At 43.1% G+C, this 21,076-nt stretch overlaps 1 protein-coding gene across 2 annotated transcripts in view; it reads right to left on the bottom strand.

The window, feature by feature from the left end:
• Positions 1-1,211: 1,211 nt before the first annotated feature.
• GRHL1 (grainyhead like transcription factor 1) overlaps positions 1,212-21,076 on the bottom strand; it is a 61,301-nt gene continuing 41,436 nt past the window's right edge. Inside the window, exons 9-16 of one of the 2 annotated variants that reach the window (XM_077926351.1) lie at positions 19,958-20,116; positions 16,527-16,578; positions 14,743-14,882; positions 13,943-13,980; positions 13,119-13,207; positions 11,327-11,412; positions 6,289-6,353; positions 1,212-4,723 (exon numbers count right to left, since the gene is read on the bottom strand). In XM_077926351.1, the coding sequence (XP_077782477.1) occupies positions 4,609-4,723; positions 6,289-6,353; positions 11,327-11,412; positions 13,119-13,207; positions 13,943-13,980; positions 14,743-14,882; positions 16,527-16,578; positions 19,958-20,116 (744 nt within the window). In that variant the 3' untranslated portion in view covers positions 1,212-4,608. Of the gene's footprint in view, positions 4,724-6,288; positions 6,354-11,326; positions 11,413-13,118; positions 13,208-13,942; positions 13,981-14,742; positions 14,883-16,490; positions 16,579-19,957; positions 20,117-21,076 lie in introns of both variants that reach the window. The other variant, XM_028722519.2, reaches the window with a different exon arrangement.

The following is a 21,076-nucleotide window of genomic DNA, read 5'->3' on the forward strand; positions in this document are numbered from 1 at the left end:
ATGTACATTATATACATTGCAAAACAAGCAGATGGCATGATGGGCTGCTCATTTGCAGCCTGTGTGCAAAGGCGAACAAGATTGTTCTGGAAAGGGAAGGTGATATATGCCTCCCTTAGCTCCTTAGCAAGATTGGATTTTTCAATGATTTTTCATTTATGGATGAGAAGCATTTGTTGAAAACACATAGGGACAATACACTGTGCCTTTCGCTGAACAAGAACAGCTGCAGATATTCTATAAGGGTACACTTAATAATAAAGGGACAGAGCTCTGACAATTGAGTGCTTGCTGGTGCCTACGACTTAAGAGCAGGGAAGGGAACCTCTTAAGTCCATCAGACGACACCTTCCAACATATCCAACCATTGGTCATGCTGGCTGCGGCTGATGGGAGTTGGAGTCCAGCAGCTTCTGGAGGGCTTAAGATAAGTAAAGTCAAATGTTTTCAAGCAGTGGCATGGTGAATTTTTTTGTAGGGCAACAGTTAGGGCCAGAGGTTGCAAGGGCGATATGGGGGTGGGTGTGTAACTATGTCCTGATGTCAGACATGTGAGCATCGTGCTTCCCTCCCTAAAGCTGGGTATAAGCTTCCCATGCTTTGGGAAGGAGGCGTCAAGCCTCTTACAGGATGCTGAAGGCCTCCTGCCTCCTTCCCGAAGCCGAGCAGACTTGGGGAAGGTGGCAGGAGGGCTCTTGGACACCCCCCCCCCCTGGAGTATTGTGCCTCCCAGTGCTATTTTTCTGGAAAAATAGCACCTGGAAGGAACTCACCATGAACACCTCCCTTCTTCTCTTATAATGGCAATGGCACCCACCTGAGAGGTGCAGGAACTGAGTTCTGGCTGAAAAAAAGTCTGGTGGCAACCAACCAAAATATTTTTTTGCCTTCATCTGATAATTGTCCATTGGCCCCATCTCACCACCCTAATAATGGAAATAGTGGCTTCCAAGTTTTAGAAAGGACTCCTCATACATCAATACATGCAAAATAATTGGCGGGTATTAGGACAAAGCTACAAAGAGCATTTTTTGTGTGCTCTTCACCAATCCCTAGTTTCCACCATTCTAGATCATAAATGCTAGTTAAGGAATTCCCACATTGATTGAAGCTGTGAAGGTGAACAGTAACACAGTTTGAGATATCTGCAGGCATTGTATTGGCTTCCCACCCTCTAGGGAAACGTTTAAGTAATAATTATAAACATTGGGTAAAGGTAACAGAATGGTTACAAACTGACATATAAAATTTAATAGTTCTTGCTTTTACAGTAATTTTTCAATTAGACAGACAAAAAATAGCAGACAGAACCAAAATCAACTTCATAGAACATTACAAATATGGCTATAGTTAAGCCCCATGTCCCCGAAAACCAATCAGTAGTTTAGGCATTGTATATAAATAAGCATCAATTCAACCTTTTACACAAAAAAGACTGATCCCCCCCCCAGTCCATTCCACTTAATGTAGGAAAACTTCAGTTTTCATCAGACATAAAATTATGCACTTAATGTGTGTGTGCGTATAAAAATTACCTTGTCAAAGTACCTTTTATCTAACCATGAAGTGTAAACTGCAGCATATTCAAAGGTTGCTGTTTTTGATAACAAGATTTGCTCTCTCTCTTTTTTTTAACCAATAGCTGTTTGGCCGTTCAAAAACCTGTGTAAGTTTTCCCTGTAGGAAAGGTGCTTTTTGGGGTTCATTTCCACCTATATAGTTGATTTTTACACATTTCTTTCTTCAGGGTTCCGCTGCTAGGCAACTCACATGCAGAACAAACAACAGTCACAACGGAGAAGGGTATCTACTGTTCATTGAACTGAGTGCTGTTCAACATAGCAAAGAGCATAATGTGCGGTGTTACAGGCAAAACTCTGTACTAGCATTGAGAAATCACAGGCCCCATCCGCGCTACGTATTTAAAGCAGGATCATACCACCTTAAACAGTCATGACTCCCCCCCCCCAAGACTCATGGGAGCTGTAGTTTCCTAAGGATGCTGAGAGTGGTTAAGTGACCCCCTATTCCCTCTCACAGAGCAATAATTTTCAGAGCGCTTTAACTATTGCTGCTGAAAAACCCCATTAAAGGGCAGCATCTATTTTGATATTTCATGCTTGGTAGATCTACGTAGGCCCTCTGTGGCGTGGGCGTCAAAACTAAGACATGTAATCATGTGGGAAGGTGAAAGATACACCTGGCAAATTAGGCCCCCATAAAGTTTCCTGTTTGGGCCTCATCTTTGCTGCTTCTTTTAAATATCTGAAGTATATCAAAGATTACCAGTACATCAAAGCCGCCCAGAGAGGCTGGTGTAACCCAGTACAATGGGCGGGGTACAAATAATAAAATTACTACTACTACTACTACTCTATTCAGTCAGGCACTTGGGATTCTTTACATCCAAGTTCAACAATATCTGCAGTTCTACTAGTAAATAAGACCTCTTGAAAACATGGCTTAATAACATTTGGCATCAAAAACAAGATGAGTAAAACACTTTCCATCCACGATCATGGTCACTGTAAATCACAAACAGCACCATATATCCATTAACTAACTGTGAAGCTAACATGAGGCCCCATATGCATAATGGTGCATCACTGAAATGATGAAACTGCGTGATAAAAGGCAACGAATGCATGCATTTAGACTATCTTCTTTCTTTTAAGTCATGGTATGAATGAGCCTCATGGGTCTTGCACATAACCACTTTGTTCCTTCCTTGGCACAAGCCATCACAAAACTTTAAACAATGGCTTCATATTATGGCTTGTTCCGAAGCCGCTAACCACACTTTCCTTATTCAGACGTACAGTGGTGCCTCGCAAGACGAAATTAATTCGTTCCGCGAGTTTTGTCGTCTTGCGATTTTTTTCGTCTTGCGAAGCACGGTGTCGGGAAAGTTTTGGAAAAGCTTCAAAAATCACCAAAGTCTTTAAAAACCTCAAAAAAGGCTACCACACCACGTTCTATGAGTTGCTCCTCGAAGTCAAGTCGCAACTGTATTAACGGTGTTAAGAAAAAGGAAACAAACTTGCAAGACGTTTCCATCTTGCGAAGCAAGCCCATAGGGAAAATCGTCTTGCAAAGCAGCTCAAAAAACCCTTTTGTCTAGCAAGTTTTTTGTCTTGCGAGGCATTCGTGTTGCGAGCTACCACTGTAATGGGAAACTGTAGTTGACCAAATACATCCTAACTTGTTCATTCACTCATGTGAAAGGAGGTGTGAAGCAGCCATGAGGTTTGTTTTTATCTAGTAGGCCTAGATATGCCACCCTTATGCAGACTAGAGGATGGATCTACACTTGTTGTTTACAACGTTAAAAATGTGTTATTAAAATGCAACATCAGATGGCACTGCAGAGCAGTGAGCAACCGACTGTGGAAAATTGCTATTCAGTGTTATACAATGTGTGTGTTTTTTTAAAAAAACGCTTAGCAGGTCAATGTAGGTCTGACCTGAGTTCCCCAAATAAACACTGTGCCAAACACAAGGTGGGTCATAGTGAAGTTCAGAGGGGGAAAATGGTGCGAGGTAAACTGGTTTTTATGGTCCTGAGGTTCAAGACATCAAATCTTATCTTCAAGGAGGGTACACATGACCTATATCTCTTCACATTTGCACCTTTGGAGAAAATATAGACTCATCCTTACTACTGCTTTCTACCGGACTGATACATTACTTCTAACCTTGAACTTTATTAATTTACATGGAGACAGTCCCACCTTATCACTTGATGATAAATATTAAGTATGCTATGCTAAAACTCACTCCCCCCCCCCCCGCAATTCCCCCTTACAGGAGACTGAACACATGCAGCATAAATTTAATTTAGAACCGAGGCTGCTTTTCTCAGTGTATTATTTATATAAATACAGTCCTTCCCAATGGGCTTCACCACATTTATTCAATCTATATTATACACACACACACACACACATACACACACACACACACACGGATATCTTATGTATCTTGTCTTACATATATATATATGTATATATATTATATGACTTATATGTACATATTTACAACCCTTCAAAATACACTGCATTTATATACAAATACAGCTCACCAAGGGGATCCATACAGTAATTTAAAGGAAGTTCTTCATAAAGCAAGGCAGTTTCACATCCCATAGATGTTGAAGAAGTAAATGATAGCCATATGCCATATTCGGTCGTAAACATCATACGAGTCCAGCCTGTCTGGAACTCCTGTAAGCATCAATTGGAGGGTTTTTTTTTTGGGGGGGGAGCCTAGTAAGAGACTCTAAGCTGATGAAGAAACACATACACATTTAATAAGCAAAGGGGATATGCAGGTAACTGCATAGTGCTTTAGTAAAAATATTCTGGGGTGTGTTTCTTGGAATTCCAATTCATTGTCTTTTGTCTATCTATTCCAAGTGCAGCGTTGCTCCCAAGAGGACAGAAATGTTGGAAGCACTGTTAAACAACAGCCAAAATATACTCTTCCCTGGAAGAACAAATGGCTTCTTCCCTAGAGACACATTTAAATCCTGAGGACAAAAGTCATGAGAGGTTTTGCATTCACCGCCTTCATTTAAAAGCCCCGCAAGAGGCCCCAACGAGCTTGGTTTTAGATCTCGGTTAGAGTGAGCTTGTAAGATCCAGCCGCCTCTTCAATCTGTAACTGGAAAGTATCCTCGTTGGAATAGTGCTTCACAATGTTATCGTCCATATTCACCAAGATGCTAAGGAAATAAGAGAGTATTAAAAATGGGACGCTTTAAAGCCTAGCGGAAACACACCCAGTGGGGCAGCACAAAGCTAGGCCAACCCTATGGGCATCATCGTCATAATCTTCTAGGTCGACCTAACAAAATACACTTCTGTGATGAGCAAAACAGGACCCAGGTCTCACGGGGAAAGTTACATTAGGTCTCAAGGTTCTCTTTGTTCTCTTGCCAACTGATGGAGGGAGTATTGGGGAAATTTATGGATATTTTTTTTCCAAATAGGGGCTGCTTTCTAGCAAACCACAAAACAGATTGAGACCAGTTAGAGCAGCGTTTCCCAAACTTGGCTCTCCAGCTGTTTTTGGACTACAACTCCCATCATCCCTAGCTAGCAGAACCAGTGGTCAGGGATGGTGGGAGTTGTAGTCCCAAACACACACACGCACACGCACACGCACACACACACACACACACACACACAGTGCTAGAGAACCAAGTTTGGGAAACCTTGAGTTAGAGGTTCAGCCTGCCAGACAAAATCTGGCAAACACTAACATACTCAAAGTGCCTGTTGCCACGATTCCCTTAGGTCCTTGCTACCCAGTGAGGAGGAAAGCTACCTATAATTTCAAATTTGCAGTTACATCTATGCTTACTTGTTTATCAAAAGAAACAGTTTAAGGACCAAACTTGTGATAAGAACAGAGGCGGGTTTATGGCAGCGTGGCTGGTTCCATCGCACTGGGTGCTGAGCCTAGGGAGCGCCATAGAGTGTCACAACCACAACATAGTGAATTGAGCAGAATGCAAGAGGCTCTATATGTGTGTGTGCCAAATTTTGACACCATGCAAGACACTGCTGAAATTTATCAAGTGAGGTGGACTGCAAACATGTGCGATATAGAAAAGCTGTTCCCTTTCACAGCGGTGCTATGGGCTTCAGATTCTCTATTGACAATGACCTAGAGCAGCGGTTCCCAATTGGTGGTCCTCAGACCCCGGGGATCCGCATAACCCACCCAGGGTGTCCATGGCACAATTCACATAACAAAAACTACCACAGAGATATCAAAATTTGTCAAAAAGTAGGCTTGGCTTTTGAAAAACCAGGGGGTTCGCAGTACTAAGCTAATTGGGAACCATTGTCCTAGAGATACCACTTCATCTTGCTGAGAGATTATTTCTGGGTATTCTGACAACATGCAATGAGTACAAGAAAGGGATATGTTGTTGCTGCCTTGAGAACTAAGTGGTGATTTCTTTTCCCTTAGCAAAACTATTTATTAGTGAAGAGTAAAGACTTAGCACACAACCCAGGGTTGTTCTCTCTCTCTCCAGCAGCTGAGGAATCATGCAGTGAGGGTGAGTTCACTTGGATTAGCTCACTTTTGCATTCTAATTCTGTGTGGCAGCTGTACTCTCAGAGCTCAATATCTTGGGGAAACAGTATTGCTCCTGTTCAAAACAGGTTCAGTGTGGGGAGAAGGCAGATATGTGTACAGAGAGTGTGAAAAACAACATGTAAGACGCCGTATCTTGCCTGCAAAGCTGCAGAGGGATACTATTTTCAACATACTCACCCTTTTTTACATTTCTTGAAGACTTTCCCAATTTTATCCAAAGGGACATCATATTTGTCAGATATCTAAACAAAGCAAAAAGGAAAACAATCACAAAAATGAAGTAATAAGACATGAAAGAGTCCTCACAAATTGCATTTGGAGTTTGCACTAATATTCAAGCTATGTGCTAACCGTAGTTCAGGACTGAAACCATGGTTTAAACTTCCAAACACACAGCAGTGAAAGTAAGATGCAGAGCAGCTTGGCTTCTCTCACAGTCTATCCTGTCAGATTTATAAGTTCATTCTATGGCAGAGCATCCTCTGATGGCAGAGGAATGCCTATAACTATAGCTTGGTCAACTATGGTTGGCTCGCTTGCTATACATTCAGTGGTCAGAGATTAGGGGATGTGCAGTCCAACAATAATCTGGAGGTTCACAAGTTGAGCATTCCTGCCCTACAGAAACCAAAAATTGGTCAAATATTTAAACTATGAACACCTTTTGCTTTCATAGTATCCAAACCTTCTATTCAAGATGGTAAGCTTTACAAAAGAGCACAAGAGTTCATAGTGGTTTTTAAGGAAGAGATTCCTACTGTAAGAACTGAGGGTGTGCAGGCTCGTGAGAGAACAGTATATGTCAGAGACTCCACCTGGCTCTCCACAAACATCTGAAATAGTTGTAAAAACATATGTACACCGTCCATCCAGACCAACAGCCTGTTCTCACAGAGGCCAGCTAGATGCCTATAGGAAGCCAGAAGTGGACTCTTTGCCTAAACCTATTTCCAAGTTGGTGACCATCAATACAGTGAGCTCCATATTTTAATTACATGCTGTGTTCTCAAAAATCAAGCAAGCAAGAAAGACACTGGGAATGCCATAAAACGAGAGTAGTATGCTCTAGCCATCCTGTCCACAGACCCCCTCAGAAAGTCAGAGTCACAAAGCAGACTGAGCGGCTTGCGGAAGATCTACAGTCTCACCCAGCTGAGTGCTCAATGGTGACAGGAGAACATACCTGAAGCCCCTGGGAAATGGAGAAAGGATTTCCCCCCCCCCAATATACAAGATGGCGGCCCAAGGCGATGAAAGGCACTACACAGCAGTTCACAAAAGAGTCTGAATGGCCCACCTAGTCCAGCATTCTGTGCTTGTGGGAAACCAGCAAGCAAGACTCAAGCACAAGACCACTCTTCCCTCCTGTGGTTTCCAGAAGCATTGCTGCCACCAAACTCTGTAGGCAGAGCATAGCCATTGTGGCTAGTAGCTTTCAACAGCCCTGGTTAGAGGATATTTTGGGGTTTGTTCTAATCTCAGCACCAAATGCCAATGTTCATTAGATGGCAGGGCATTTTGTAGCAGCATAGTTTCTCCATACTTGTGTTTTGGTTTCCAATTGAGGGGAGCTTATGTTGCAGCCATCGAGTTATGTCGATCACTCCCCACCCCCCACACTTTCTCAGCCAAGTTTACACAAGGCACAAGGTTGGGAGCACCTCTTGCATGCAAGACATTTCAAGCTGCTGTGAAGGAATCTCAGATCAGGGGCTGGAATCTGAAACCCAAGGGCAAAAGCTTCTGAGCCTTCCCAAAGGCTTGGTTCAACTCCATAATCCTAGCTGGATGAATACATAAGGCAGACAAGCAAAGGCAAACAGCCTAAGTTACGGGATGGGCAGAGGGTATGCCTCTGGGTGGGTCTGCAAGAGTTTCTGATTCCCATCTTCTTCTTCTTCTTTTAAAAAAGGAAAAATAAAGGAAAACCAGGTTTAGGGTTTTCTGTATGAGCTGTGAGGTCAGTTCTAGTTAAAAACAAATTCCCAGGCTGAGCATTAATTCAGGGATGCTGTGCTCTTTCATTCGAAGTGTGCGTCTCCTCTGGTGAGCCACTGTTTTGCATCTGGTTCCAGGCCAAGGTGTTTAGATTAGGAAACAAAGCAGATTCTTCTAAGCATGAAGTCTGTCTTGGACTACAAATCCCATCATCCCTGACCATTGACTAGGCAGATGTGAGTTGCAATCCAGCAGACATCCAGAAGACACCATGTTGGCAATTGTTGAGGTATTCCAGTTAAATATAATCTAGCTCATACATGTCAATGGATCTACTCTGAGGAAAATGTAGTTGCAAACCTGAATTCAGGGGATATAGTAATGGGGGTGATCAGGATTAGTGGATAGCAGAGATGTTGTTACGGGGTGGGCCCAGGGAGACCAAGACCCATTTGTGTGTGTGAGACGGGCCTCATAATTCCTTGTCGGACACACTGCATCCCACAAAATGCAGTGTCAATGAGAAACACACACACACAGCCTCCCACCAATGTAATTTTACTCGGAGACCTACGTTTGCAAATTAGCATCTGCAGGTTTTGTGCAAATTTATGTCATGGAATCTGGTGCTTTGAAGCTTTGAAGCCACCTAGCAACACCCTAGCAATTGTTTTGGAACTGGATTCCTTTTGGGAAATTGACTGGGAGTGAAATGAGCTGCAGTGGAACCGATATAAAAATTAGAGACCCAGGGTGTTGATTTTGCGAAACGTTTCAATATTAATTGCATTCAACCTTGGGCTAGATGGCATTCCTGTGTGCCTGCATTTTGTGACTCATGCCTCCCCCTCCTATGTTGTGTTCCACCACTCCTATCTGACCCTGAAAGTGGCACAGATGGCAGGATGTTTTTCTGCGTCTGCTTTGAGTTGGCACTGGCATCTCCTTGAGAAGTTCCAGGGAGAGATATGGGAAAGGAATGTCAGCAACCCTTACTGAAGGTCTGGTTGCCCCTAGACAACTGCCCGATCTGTTAAAAGCTGAGACCACAGGTTTTGAAAGACCCAGAGGAAGTTGAAACCAGTGTGGAGTCATGTATCTTTATATCCTTTTACCTGTAAACTTTCTTGATGTATGTAGAAGAATGGTTGATGATTTATGACTCTTTGTTTGCTGTGTTTGAACTACTGTGTATAAGCTTCATTCTGATTTGTGTCTGGGCAGTCTTTTCTAACTGGTTCTGGTTGGCAAGACTGTCCGATTGCAAAAGTAAATAAACAGAGTCCCTAACTGGATCTGCTGACGCTTCCTGTAATTTTCTTGGTTCCGTGTTGGTAACAAATTTGGTGTAGAAGCCAAATTCTTACCACAGAACTGAGGACTTGCCGACAAAACTATTGTATTTTTTATATTTTGTTGGGAGATGCCCAGAGTGGCTGGGGCAGCCTAGTCAGATGGGTGACATATAATAATAATAATAATAATAATAATAATAATAATAATAATAATAATAATAGTTATTCTGCATGTTCCACACATGGAAAGCACAGATTTGAGTGGTTTTCTGCTCAGCACCTCTACCTGCAACAAAAATAGGATTGCCCTGTGAAAATGTCCCTAATAAGACTTCAGATGTGGCTGTTTTCATCCCACATTCTCAAAATATATTTTAGGCTTGATAGTTTCTTGGTTAAGCTTTGCAATGAAGTAGATTTTTTTATATACCTATGAGTGTGAAGAAGCATACACAAAGAATATCTTCATCCATTATGCAGCATGTGTGTTGGGAGAGAAAGAGAGGGAGACAGACAAAGCATTTTTTTAAAGAACCTGGCACACTGGCAAGACCTGAGCAAGTAAGGTCATTCACATGAGATCAACACTACTGTCTGCCTCATTACAAGAGATTACATGCTAATTTTGGCATAGGAAATAAAAGTCAGATTGTAGGAACTTGCAGTTAAAGAGGTCAGCCACAAAACAAGGATCATTTTCTGTGTCAACAGAAAACTAAGGCACATGCTGTTCTCCAGAGGACAATGGGATGGACTAAGTGACTTGGCTGCATGATCTAATCCTGATTTAATAAGTCAGGGTATGCATCAGCGTCATGCACCCACATGCAGCCATTTAGACAAGTGGGGAAACAAACCAGGAAGTCACAGTTCACCAATGGTCTCATGTTGCATGCAAACCTGGAACTATGATGAATGGCTTCAAAACAAGCCAGGATATGAGAGCCAGCTTTAAACCATGGAAGGACCAAATAAGTTTTGTGCGAGGGCCTGAAGATCATGCATATCCTGGCATATTTAAGTAAGGATTTGATGGCACAAACCGGGCAAATCTATGGGTTTTCTGAGAGCTAGACCGGTTCCTGGAGCTCCCATAGTCCTCCTGGGCAATAGCTTTACTGGCCCTTTGCCTGGCTCTACCCCTCTGTACTATGAGATTGGTGGCTGTCCTTTCTGTTCTCAACTTCCCCTTCCTGTTAGCAAAGTACATGAGATGCATGCAAAGAGGACACACAAGTAACCAAAGCTCTTGCCTTCTCAGTTCATAAAACGTGCCAGTGGAAAATCTAATGTTAATGTTACGCTGTGTTCTTTCTATTTCATCCAAAGGGTCATTCTGGTAGTGAAATTGGTTTTAATGTTTCCCCCCTCTCTCTTCCATCAAAGAAAATATTTGCACAGGTCCAATGGGGTCCAGGAGTGGGACGCGGGTGGCGCTGTGGGTAAAAGCCTCAGCGCCTAGGGCTTGCCAATCGAAAGGTTGGCGGTTCGAATCCCCACGGCGGGGTGCGCTCCCGTTGTTCGGTCCCAGCGCCTGCCAACCTAGCAGTTCGAAAGCACCCCCGGGTGCAAGTAGATAAATAGGGACCGCTTACTAGCGGGAAGGTAAACGGCGTTTCCGTGTGCGGCTCTGGCTCGCCAGAGCAGCGATGTCACGCTGGCCACGTGACCCGGAAAGTGTCTCCGGACAGCGCTGGCCCCCGGCCTCTTGAGTGAGATGGGCACAACCCTAGAGTCTGTCAAGACTGGCCCGTACGGGCAGGGGTACCTTTACCTTTAATGGGGTCCAGAGTTAGTGCAGTGATTCAAGCACAGCTGCAGTTTTAGGCTTAGGGAGAACAATTCACTAGGCATTTCTATTGTTGAAACCAATAGGACAACCACACCAATTAGCAAGGTTATATCCCTGAAGTACAGAAAACTGGGCATCTTGTTTCTCCAGCTTTTACTAAAATTTGGTGCTAGAGAAGCTTGCAACTTACAGCTTCCATTAGACCCTTCAGAGACGGACTCTTGAGCATAAGTGCATCAAAGACTTCTTCTGATTCCTTTCGAACATACAGCAACACTGGAACAACGACAAAGTCAATGAGGATTTAGAAAAAAAATCAGATTGAAAACAAACATTAGGCATTTATTAGTCAAACAATAAGTTGAGATGCTATAATGCGGCGCATAACTATTTCAGGCCAGAGCAGTCAGAAGCAGTACTTTAAATCCACTCTCTGCAAACCAGGTAGAAGCTTGGTAGTGTGTGGGCCTGCCTAGGAGGAAACAGGACTGGAGAAAATTCTGCACTTAACTCCTCATAATGGACACTCCAGGGACTTGTCATAATAAATGCTTTCTTGAGAGCAACCCATCCCCCACCTTGAGAAGGAGGTGGTTCTTCTACTCTTAGAATTTCAAAAATCAAAATATGGTGACATTTGGCTGGACGTTGACTGGACTACTGTGATGTCATAGAATGTCCACATATATTCTAAACCACGTGAACAAAATTAAACTGGGCCCATCAACTCAGTGTACTAACAACAGGTCTCCCAAAATGAAGTGATTAACGAGAAATCGGTCGCAGTCAAGAGTTCTTTGGAAAGAGGGATTGTCAAATCACTCAGGAAACTGTAGCTCTGTCTCCGAACAACTCTCAGAACCCTTAACATATCTATGGTTCCCAGAATTTCTTGGGTAAACCTTAAAGTGATATAATACCGCTTTAAATATATAGTGCATATGGGACCTTCGTCGAAGCAGTAGCTTTCAAGCAATTACGATAAAGTTTGCTTATAGGTACAGATGTGAATACAAGCAGTTAACCTCCCTCACTCTACATTCTAGGAGTAGCACAATGACTTGAGCCAGGGTCAAGTGTACCTAGACTGGGTGAGGAACTCTGTTATTCAGCAAGCTGGATTTGTGATGTTCTGGTGGCATGAGAGACTGATCAATCAATAAGGAAATTCTGTTTGCTAGGTATTTTTGTCCCATCTATGAAGACCTTGCGCCTTCAAATCAAGATATCGGAGACCATTTCACATTGCAACAAGGAGCCTCAAGCACTTGGGATGTGTCACTACTGAGGAAAGCTGTGCTGAGGCTCAAGATCACACAAAGCAAGGAAACTGAGCACAGTATATTGGCTGCCCTTAATTCACCCCTGTGAATGAATGCTATCAAAGTTCTATTTGCTATAGGCGATAACAGTACCACACCTACAGCTTCAGTTTATATTATACTAAGATACCGGTGGATAGGGGTGAATTTAGGGCAGAACTGCCAGACTGCATAGCTTCCATGAATTGAAGAGTTAAAATGGAAGGCTGAAGTGGATTAGAACTGTAATATGCACAGCTTCCTTAAGTTCTCCATGCAAGCCGGTGACCTATTTTGTTACTTGCTATAATGTAAAAAGCAAGCCATTCATTCATGTTGTGGAAGATGACAACGGAGGGGGGAAAGTTTTCATTTGAGTGAATGTTTCTCTGGGTTTAGAGCTGCTTCATGTGGTATATTTTGTACTGTGTATTTGATCCCCCCCCCCCCAAGTCAAAGTGGCCAGGTGTGGGTGGAGGACTTTTGGATTCAGCCCACAGGCCAGATTCAATTCCCTGGTCCTGTAATACGTCAAGGGGACCTGGCTCATGCACTGGCAAAATTAGCTAACACAAGCCTGCCTTTTAGAATCCATACTGCCTTTTAGAACCCATACTGGACTATTATGAAGTACAACCCAAACAGCGCTTTCTTTTCCTCCTGGTTAGTGGCGTTATTTACCTCTCTTTGGTTCTTCTATTCGAGACAGCTTAACCGGGGTGGCAGCAAAATCATCTTCATTGATATAAGGCCCCCTCTTCATGGCAGAGCTACAAGAAAACCAGCCAGGCCATCAGATCACTCAATCCAAAAGCTTGCAAGACCACTTTCCCCAAACCACACCTATCAGCTAGCTTCACAGGTGACATCAGCCAATGGGCAAAGAGACAGTGTTTAATCATGCAATGTCTGCGCAGTCCTGCTCCCAGCAGGAAACAAGAAAGCAGAATTTTAATCCCTGCTCATCTGCAAAACAGGTATTAAAAGTTCTCTGCAACAGTGCTCTTTGGAGCAGCTCCCGTGCAAGTTTTGCAAAGGATTTAAGACATCTCCTGCATTCGAAAGGGAATGTGGGGGGCTCTCTTAAATGCTTTTGCAATGTTTCCCCCTCCCCCTTAAGTCCCCACTGTTAGAGGCTTAAAGCGGAAGTGTAGAGAGACTTAGGGCAAGGAATTTTGACAGGTGGGTGTCCCCGCTACCCTGCCAATCCAGTGATCTTGTCAAGTGGTGGACCCACTCACTGGTCACATTTGGCCCACGAGGCAGATCCTGATAAGGATTTGGCCCATGGAGGCAAAAAGGTTCCCCACCCCTGCTTTAGATGTTGTTTAATTCCCATCCGTCCCAGCAGACATTGGCCAATGACCAGGGGTGATGGGGTTGTACTCAGTAACACCTGGAGGGCCCTGAGTTCCCCATCCCTGAGTTAACTAGAACAAAACAGTGCGTTCCTCATTCAAAAATATTTAGCAGCTCTGGAGTATGGAAGTGGTAACAAGTCTTACCCTTCGCCCTCCAGTTCTTCAGATGCAACAGGAAAGACCTAGAATGGGTATGGAGGGGGGGAAGTCTAGTTATTTTCACATGTTCTGGAGAAAACTTAATAACCGATCAGTACAACTGTGTTGCGTGTACCCAGCAACCTTGACAACTGGTAGAAAAGTGCTTTGGAAACCATTCAGAACTAGCCATTGTCTGCTACTGGTTTGCTTTCTTCCTTGATCATCACCAACCTATATACAGTAGTACCTCTGGTTAAGTGCTTAATTCGTTCCGGAGGTCTGTTCTTAACCTGAAACTGGTCTTAACGTGAAGCACCACTTTAGCTAATGGGGCCTCCTGCTGCTGCCACGTTGCCAGAGCACGATTTCTGTTCTCATCCTGAAGCAAAGTTCTTAACCTGAAGCACTATTTCTGGGTTAGCAGAGTCTGTAACCTGAAGCGTATGTAACCTGAAGCGTATGTAACCCGAGGTACCACTGTATCTCCCATCTCGCTGTTCTCCTAAGCTTGGAGAGGCTCCTGCCCACTGTTCCCTTCCTCACCTTCTCTCTATCTTCCAAAGCCCCCAAACCCAGTTCTTTCAAAGTGCTTCCTGGATGCCTACCACCCTGGCTTTTCAAGAATTCTCAGCTACTCTTGCTCTCCTGTTCACCCCCATATATTTGCTACTCAACCCTCTTTCGTTACCCGCCCCCCTTTGTCTCCTCCTGCCACAAACACTTTTTATGCTTTGAGAAATAACCTTTCCTACTTCTTCACTATCACCCTCCCTCCCAGATATAAAGCAAAAGAGGAATCATACATGAGCTCCCCGCTGAAGATTGGAATAGTGAACATCAGGTATGAAGAGAACCGGCTGAGTATCAAGGTCCATGAACGGCTTGAAGATAGTGATATCTGTACGCTTGTGGGACGGAAGCAGCGGCACTTTGACGTCAGAAACTGTTGGAAAGAAGAAGGAAATAATACATTTCTCTCTCACATACAACCTCCCTTAGTGTCTGCTTTCTGAAGAAGAGCCTGTTTTACGACTCCTTCCCAAGTGGAACAAAAATTGGCAGGCCTGTTAGATTATGAGCTCAAAGACAAAGGGCCACAAGTGGGGAGAACCCTGTTGCACTCCTGTCTTGCTTGCAGGCTCCCCACAGACATCTGATTGGTCATGGCGAGAACATGGGCTTTGGTCTGATCCTTAACTTGCCCCATGGAGCTCCCATCTTTATCTGTGCAGCCCTGCCCTGGACTCCATTTATTAGGGCTTGTCCACATTTGAATGTTGATTCTGCTTAGCTGAATAAAGCACTACTGGGTCACTGCCACCAGAGCTATATGTGTTGGGACGCGGGTGGCGCTGTGGGTTAAACCACTGAGCCTTGGGCTTGTCGATCAGAAGGTCAGCGGTTCGAATCCCCGCGATGGGGTGAGCTCCCGTTGCTTGGTCCCAGCTCCTGCCAACCTAGCAATTCGAAAGCACGTCACAATGCAAGTAGATAAATAGGTACCGCTCCGGCGGGAAGAAGGTAAACGGTGTTTCCGTGCACTGCTCTGGTTCGCCAGAAGCGGCTTAGGCATGCTGGCCACATGATCCAGAAGCTGTACGCCAGCTCCCTCGGCTAATAAAGCAAGATGAGCGCCGCAACCCCAGTCGGTCACGACTGGACCTAATGGTCAGGGGTCCCGTTACCTTTACATTTGAGTGTTATAGTTAGCTGCAAATCCACTTTGTCTGTATCCACATGTGTTTGAATCTGTACATCAGGAGCAACTCGGGTCTTTCCCATTCATACCAGGAGGTGGTCTCTTTTGTATTCGTCCCTGCCTTCTACGCCGTGGATTCCGTCAATTAAGTACCGGCAGGATCTGTGGTGCAGATAGCTGTGCACGCACCTTGTTTTTCTAAAATACCCTGCCCAAGTTGTATGCAAAAGCACACAGTTTATATCTGCTTGTGCAACTTTCCAGTTTTGTGCAAATCCAAGGGATCCAAAAGGAAAAAAATCCATTCAGGAGAGCCCTGGAACTAGCTACTAGTACAGCTGCGGGGGGAAATGAAAGCACTTAGGTAGTGCTGAACATGGAAAGGGCTGACTGAGCCCAAAAACATCACAAAAACAAATTGGCTGTGATCCAGAGTGGAGTGATTTGATTTCCCACAACTTCTTTCGCCTCAGAAAATGCTGTTAATAACAGTTATAGTTTGTGAGGTGACCCTACATTCATGCCTTGGTGTAATTACATGAAAGTTGCATTTTCTTGCTCAACTGCCTCTCCTCAAGCTGAACACGCCTATCTTAGCAAGGCCTAAATAAAGGTTCAATTCCACCAACACGATTATTGTCTGCCCCACATCAGCACACCTCCCCTTTAAGAAAAACAAACCAACCCTGTGCTTTATACTATTGCTTGCATTTCAAATTTAGATTTAGTTGAAATTTTCCACTAAATGAAATGGCACTTTAATATTTCCTTTATACCATTGCTTGCATTTCAAATCAGATTTAGTTGAAATTTTCCACTAAATTAAATGGCACTTTAATATTTTCTACTTACAGGCATTCAGCTGGGAGCTGGGGTCAGTACACTTGCCTTTTCTTTTGCTTTGTTTTCGTTCTTCATCTCTGATCTTCCTCTCTGCCCCCTGTCAGATAGAAAGAAGAAAGGTTATTTACAGAGGCTTGGCTTCCTCCCCATTGAGGTCAGCATCCCTGGTCCCACCCAAATCAGGCATTGTGGAAGTCAGTCATGTTTGGAACTTCTTCCTCTTCCAAAAGTCATTGAACTTGAAACCAAACCCATACACAGTTCAAATCATCAAAGACATAGTAAGTCTAACTCTTTGAAGATGGAGTGTTATGGTGTTAGTTATTACATGTAATCTTCACGACTGTTTTAAAGGGTGGTAGGCAAGAAAATTGTTGCCCCATCTCTCAGCCAGTATAACTGGTGTTTCTGTTTTATAATCAATAAAGAGAATTTTTCTTATGTCAAAGCAAGGCTTGAAGTATCATGGACAATATATTAGAAATGTAGATTGCAACCAAGTATGAATGATCAATTATTGAACCTGCCTTGCGTGTGCAGGGGGAGGGGAGGGGGGCAGATTCAAGCCAGAAAATACAGTGGTACCTCGGGTTACAGATGCTTCAGGTTACAGACGTTTCAGATTACAGACTCCGCTAACCCAGAAATAGTACCTTGGGTTAAGAACTTTGCTTCAGGATGAGAACAGAAATTATGCAGCAGCAGCGCGGTGGCAGCAAGAGGCCCGATTAGCTAAAGTGGTGCTTCAGGTTAAGAACAGTTTCAGGTTAAGAACGGACCTCCGGAACAAATTAAGTTCTTAACCCAAGGTACTACTATAGTTGTAAGCATTGTTTATGTCCCTTGCCGTAAGCAATGAGGATCAAAACAACAGCTTGAAGTAGTTAGTTTTATACACAGGCAAACCTACATGGGTGAAAGGATGCTACAAACAGAATAAATTGATTTGTCTCATTTAGAAAACAAGGAAAGGGTGTGTTCAGGTTTGCTGTGAAATATCACTTTTAATTTGCTATGTGCCCTATTACAATTTTTATTGATCAATACCTAAAGCAAAGCAGACTTATATTATTGTTTAAAAATGTTACTTTCAAAGCTTTTGGATGTTACGTTAGCTTGAGTTCCTTTTAAAGACAAATGATCCCATAACAATACCAAGGTGGTTACGGTCAACCATGTGTTGTTTTACTGCAGTTCTAACCAGGGGGTTAGAAAGCATATAATCTATCCTCTCCTGAGACTGTTTCCAGGTCAATCTTTAGAGAGACCTTCTTGAGGGAACTAATACTGTTATTACTGAGCAGGTGCCAATTTTGTTAAGGTCTTGTTTTGTTAGACTTGTTGTGATTGCTAATTCTACATTTGTCATCCTTTATAATAAATTTTATCGAGGCTGTGCTCCACTACTGCAGAGCTTTCCAAACCTTTCATGATGGTGACACACTTTTTAGACATGCATGATTTTGCAACACAGTAATTCAGTTTTCCTAGCAAACCGGAGGTTAAACTAACCCCTTTCCAGACCCGGGAGGAGTGAGGGGAGTGTTCACACAACACACACCTACACACTGCAGCCGACACACAGTTTGGAAAGCTCTGCACTACCATATAGTGGATATACTCTCTCTGCACTAGGGCTGGGTGATATATTGATATATCGTCCAAAACCGGTTTGAAGTCCACATCAAGATATTGGTTTCATAATTTCTGACCTGGCAATATATCGCAAATCATGGTGTGTGTGTGTGTCAGTGTGTGTGTGCTATGCAAAAATCACAATGAGGGGGAAACCATGAAGCCAGCCAGCCAATGCCTCTACAGAGCTCCATCCTTATTTCAGACATTGTGATATATTGGTGTATCACAATGTTTAGCTGGTGATAAACCAGATATTGCCCAGCCTTACTCTGCATAGGGTGTAGCTTCCCCCAACAAATACATAGAGCAAAACAAATGCATGTAAACTGATCTTGTGTAATTTTGAGAAAGCTTGCCTTTCCTTCTCCAGATGAGTTGACTGTACACACACACACACACACACACACACACAGAGAGAGAGAGAGAGAGAGAGAGAGAGAGACCAAGCAATTATTACAATTCCTTCCAAGTGCCTAGCTGCTGAGACAACTAGTGGGGCAAAGTTTTAGGTTAAACTACTGGCTACAGGTGGTAAAAGAAAGGTGCAGCAGTAAAGCCACAGAAACCCCAAACTGAGAACATGGAAGTTTCTGTCTTGTAAACTTGCATCTTGTCAGCTAATCAATAAAGATGAAGATTGAACTGTGGTTGAAAACAGGCCCATTTGGACCCAGCTTCGTTGTTTTTTCCTCAACAGCGAGCAGCCTTGATTATTATTTTTTAAGTAGATTTAAAAAAGCAGATCGACCTTGTTCTTCAATGTTTGCTACTTAGATTTAGCACTACATCTTTTTGTTAATGGGGACAGAATCTGCAGGACAGAATGACCGCTTAACCCAGATGATGTAGAAATGCCAAATGAGGGAAATCAAGTAGGCCAGAGTTAGCAAACTAGATGAACCATGCTGCTTTGTTCCTAAAATTATTATTTTTTTGGTATTTTTTTTTCTTATACACATCTTTGTTTTTTTTCTTCATGTCCCCCCACTTTTTTTCTCTGTATCACTTTTTTTCTTTATAACTGAAGTTCATTCAATAAAATATTTATATTTAAAAGTAGGGAAAATGTTCCTAAAATAACTGTTGCTTTTATTGTTGGTTATTTATTAAAAGCCAATAATGTCTACAATTTTATCTCTCATGGTCAAGAATTAGGTGTGTTTTGGATTCCATTTATTTCAAAAAGTTTAACAGGGCTGAGAATTCATTTCCTGAGAAACTGATAGTCATCAGGTAGCTGACATCAATGTTCATGAGATATGTGATGCTAGTGTGTGTGTGTGTGCGTTTTTTAAAAAGCAAGCAAATGATCAGTGATGACAATACAACAATAATTAGCTTTGGTTAGTGGAATTTGTGAGATAGCTGGAAGAGTTCTTCATTTTGGTTGGTTAGCAATTTCATTAAACACCTCAGACTTATAAATAAGAAAATCTAGCATGTGCTCGTATTTTTCAGTTTGAAATGGAAGGTTCATAGCATCAATGTGTGTGTGTGTGTGTGTGTGTGTGTGTACACACTTGAGACTTTTCACTTGACATCCTTTCCAAGTGATTGCACCCTCACCAAATATGCAAATAGCACAACACTGAATGAGTCTCAAAAAGTAACAGGTCATCTTAATTTCCAAGTGCTGAAGAGTGTTGCTGTTGTTGTTTTGAATTGTAGTTTAGTTTAGCCAGTCAATCTCATTTCTTACAAGACAAGCAGAAAAAAATAAACAATTTGAATTGTTTATTTTTCTGCTTGCCTTGTAAGAACTGAGACTGACGGACTAAACTAAAGAGGCAAAACATTCCTAAATAAAGCTATCATTTTACAGACTCCATCAGCTTTACCTTGTCACAGAAGACTTTAATCTGGCAGTAAGCTCTGTGGACTGGCTTGTTGCTCCTGTTGTTGTAGCTGTAGGTGTCAATCTGAAGATTCAGAGGAAGCCCTTTGACACCTTTCTGAGATGAGAAGTCTGTGCTGAGGCAGTTTACGGCAATGAAGACCTGCAAACAAACCAGGAAAACCCATTCTCATCAAAAGCAGCCCCAAGGAACTTTTATCGTCTTTTTTTCTGCTGCAGGAAAAAAATTCATCAGTACTGTATTCAGCCACAAACCACAGGATATATCATGCAGATGGCCCACTAGTGTGAAGTCCAACAGAATAATCCTCTGCATGTCTATTGGGATGCAAAATCTATGGACATCACTGCCAGTTACGTGCATCCAGAATTGCAGACCCTCCAAGTGTCCCTATTTTCCAGGAACAGTCCTGGATTTACAGAAGCCGTCTGTGTGTCTGAGTTGATCCCGGAATGTCCTACTTTTGCTTAGGGTGATTTTCATCAGAGTGTATGGAGCTATGGGACCCTCAAGCAAAGGAGATGAGTAACTAGACAACATTTAGAAGACAACTGAAGGCAGCCCTGTATAGGGAAGAATGTTTAATGTTTTACTATGTTTTTGGCGCTGTGGGTTAAACCGCAGAGCCTAGGACTTGCTGATCAGAAGGTTGGCGGTTCGAATCCTCACGACGGGGTGAGTTCCCGTTGCTCGGTCTCTGCTCCTGCCAACCTAGCAGTTCGAAAGCACGTCAAAGTGCAAGTAGATAAATAGGTACCGCCCCGGCGGGAAGGTAAACGGCGTTTCCGTGCGCTGCTCTGGTTCGCCAGAAGTGGCTTAGTCATGCTGGCCACATGACCCGGAAGCTGTACGCCAGCTCCCTCAGCCAATAAAGCGAGATGAGCGCCGCAACCCCAGAGTCGGTCACGACTGGACCTAATGGTCAGGGGTCCCTTTACCTTTACCTATGTTTTTATATATGATGGAAGCCACATGATTCAATGCTACGCCCATGATTTCGCTCCTGAGTTCCAGATGTGGTCAACGCCTCTTAACTTCAACAGTGGCAAATGTGAACCCATTGCCAGGATTAGTTCCTTTACGTTGATAGACATCCGTATC

This window comes from Podarcis muralis, chromosome 3 (assembly GCF_964188315.1).
Source record: "Podarcis muralis chromosome 3, rPodMur119.hap1.1, whole genome shotgun sequence".
In the NCBI taxonomy this organism is placed as follows: domain Eukaryota; kingdom Metazoa; phylum Chordata; class Lepidosauria; order Squamata; family Lacertidae; genus Podarcis; species Podarcis muralis.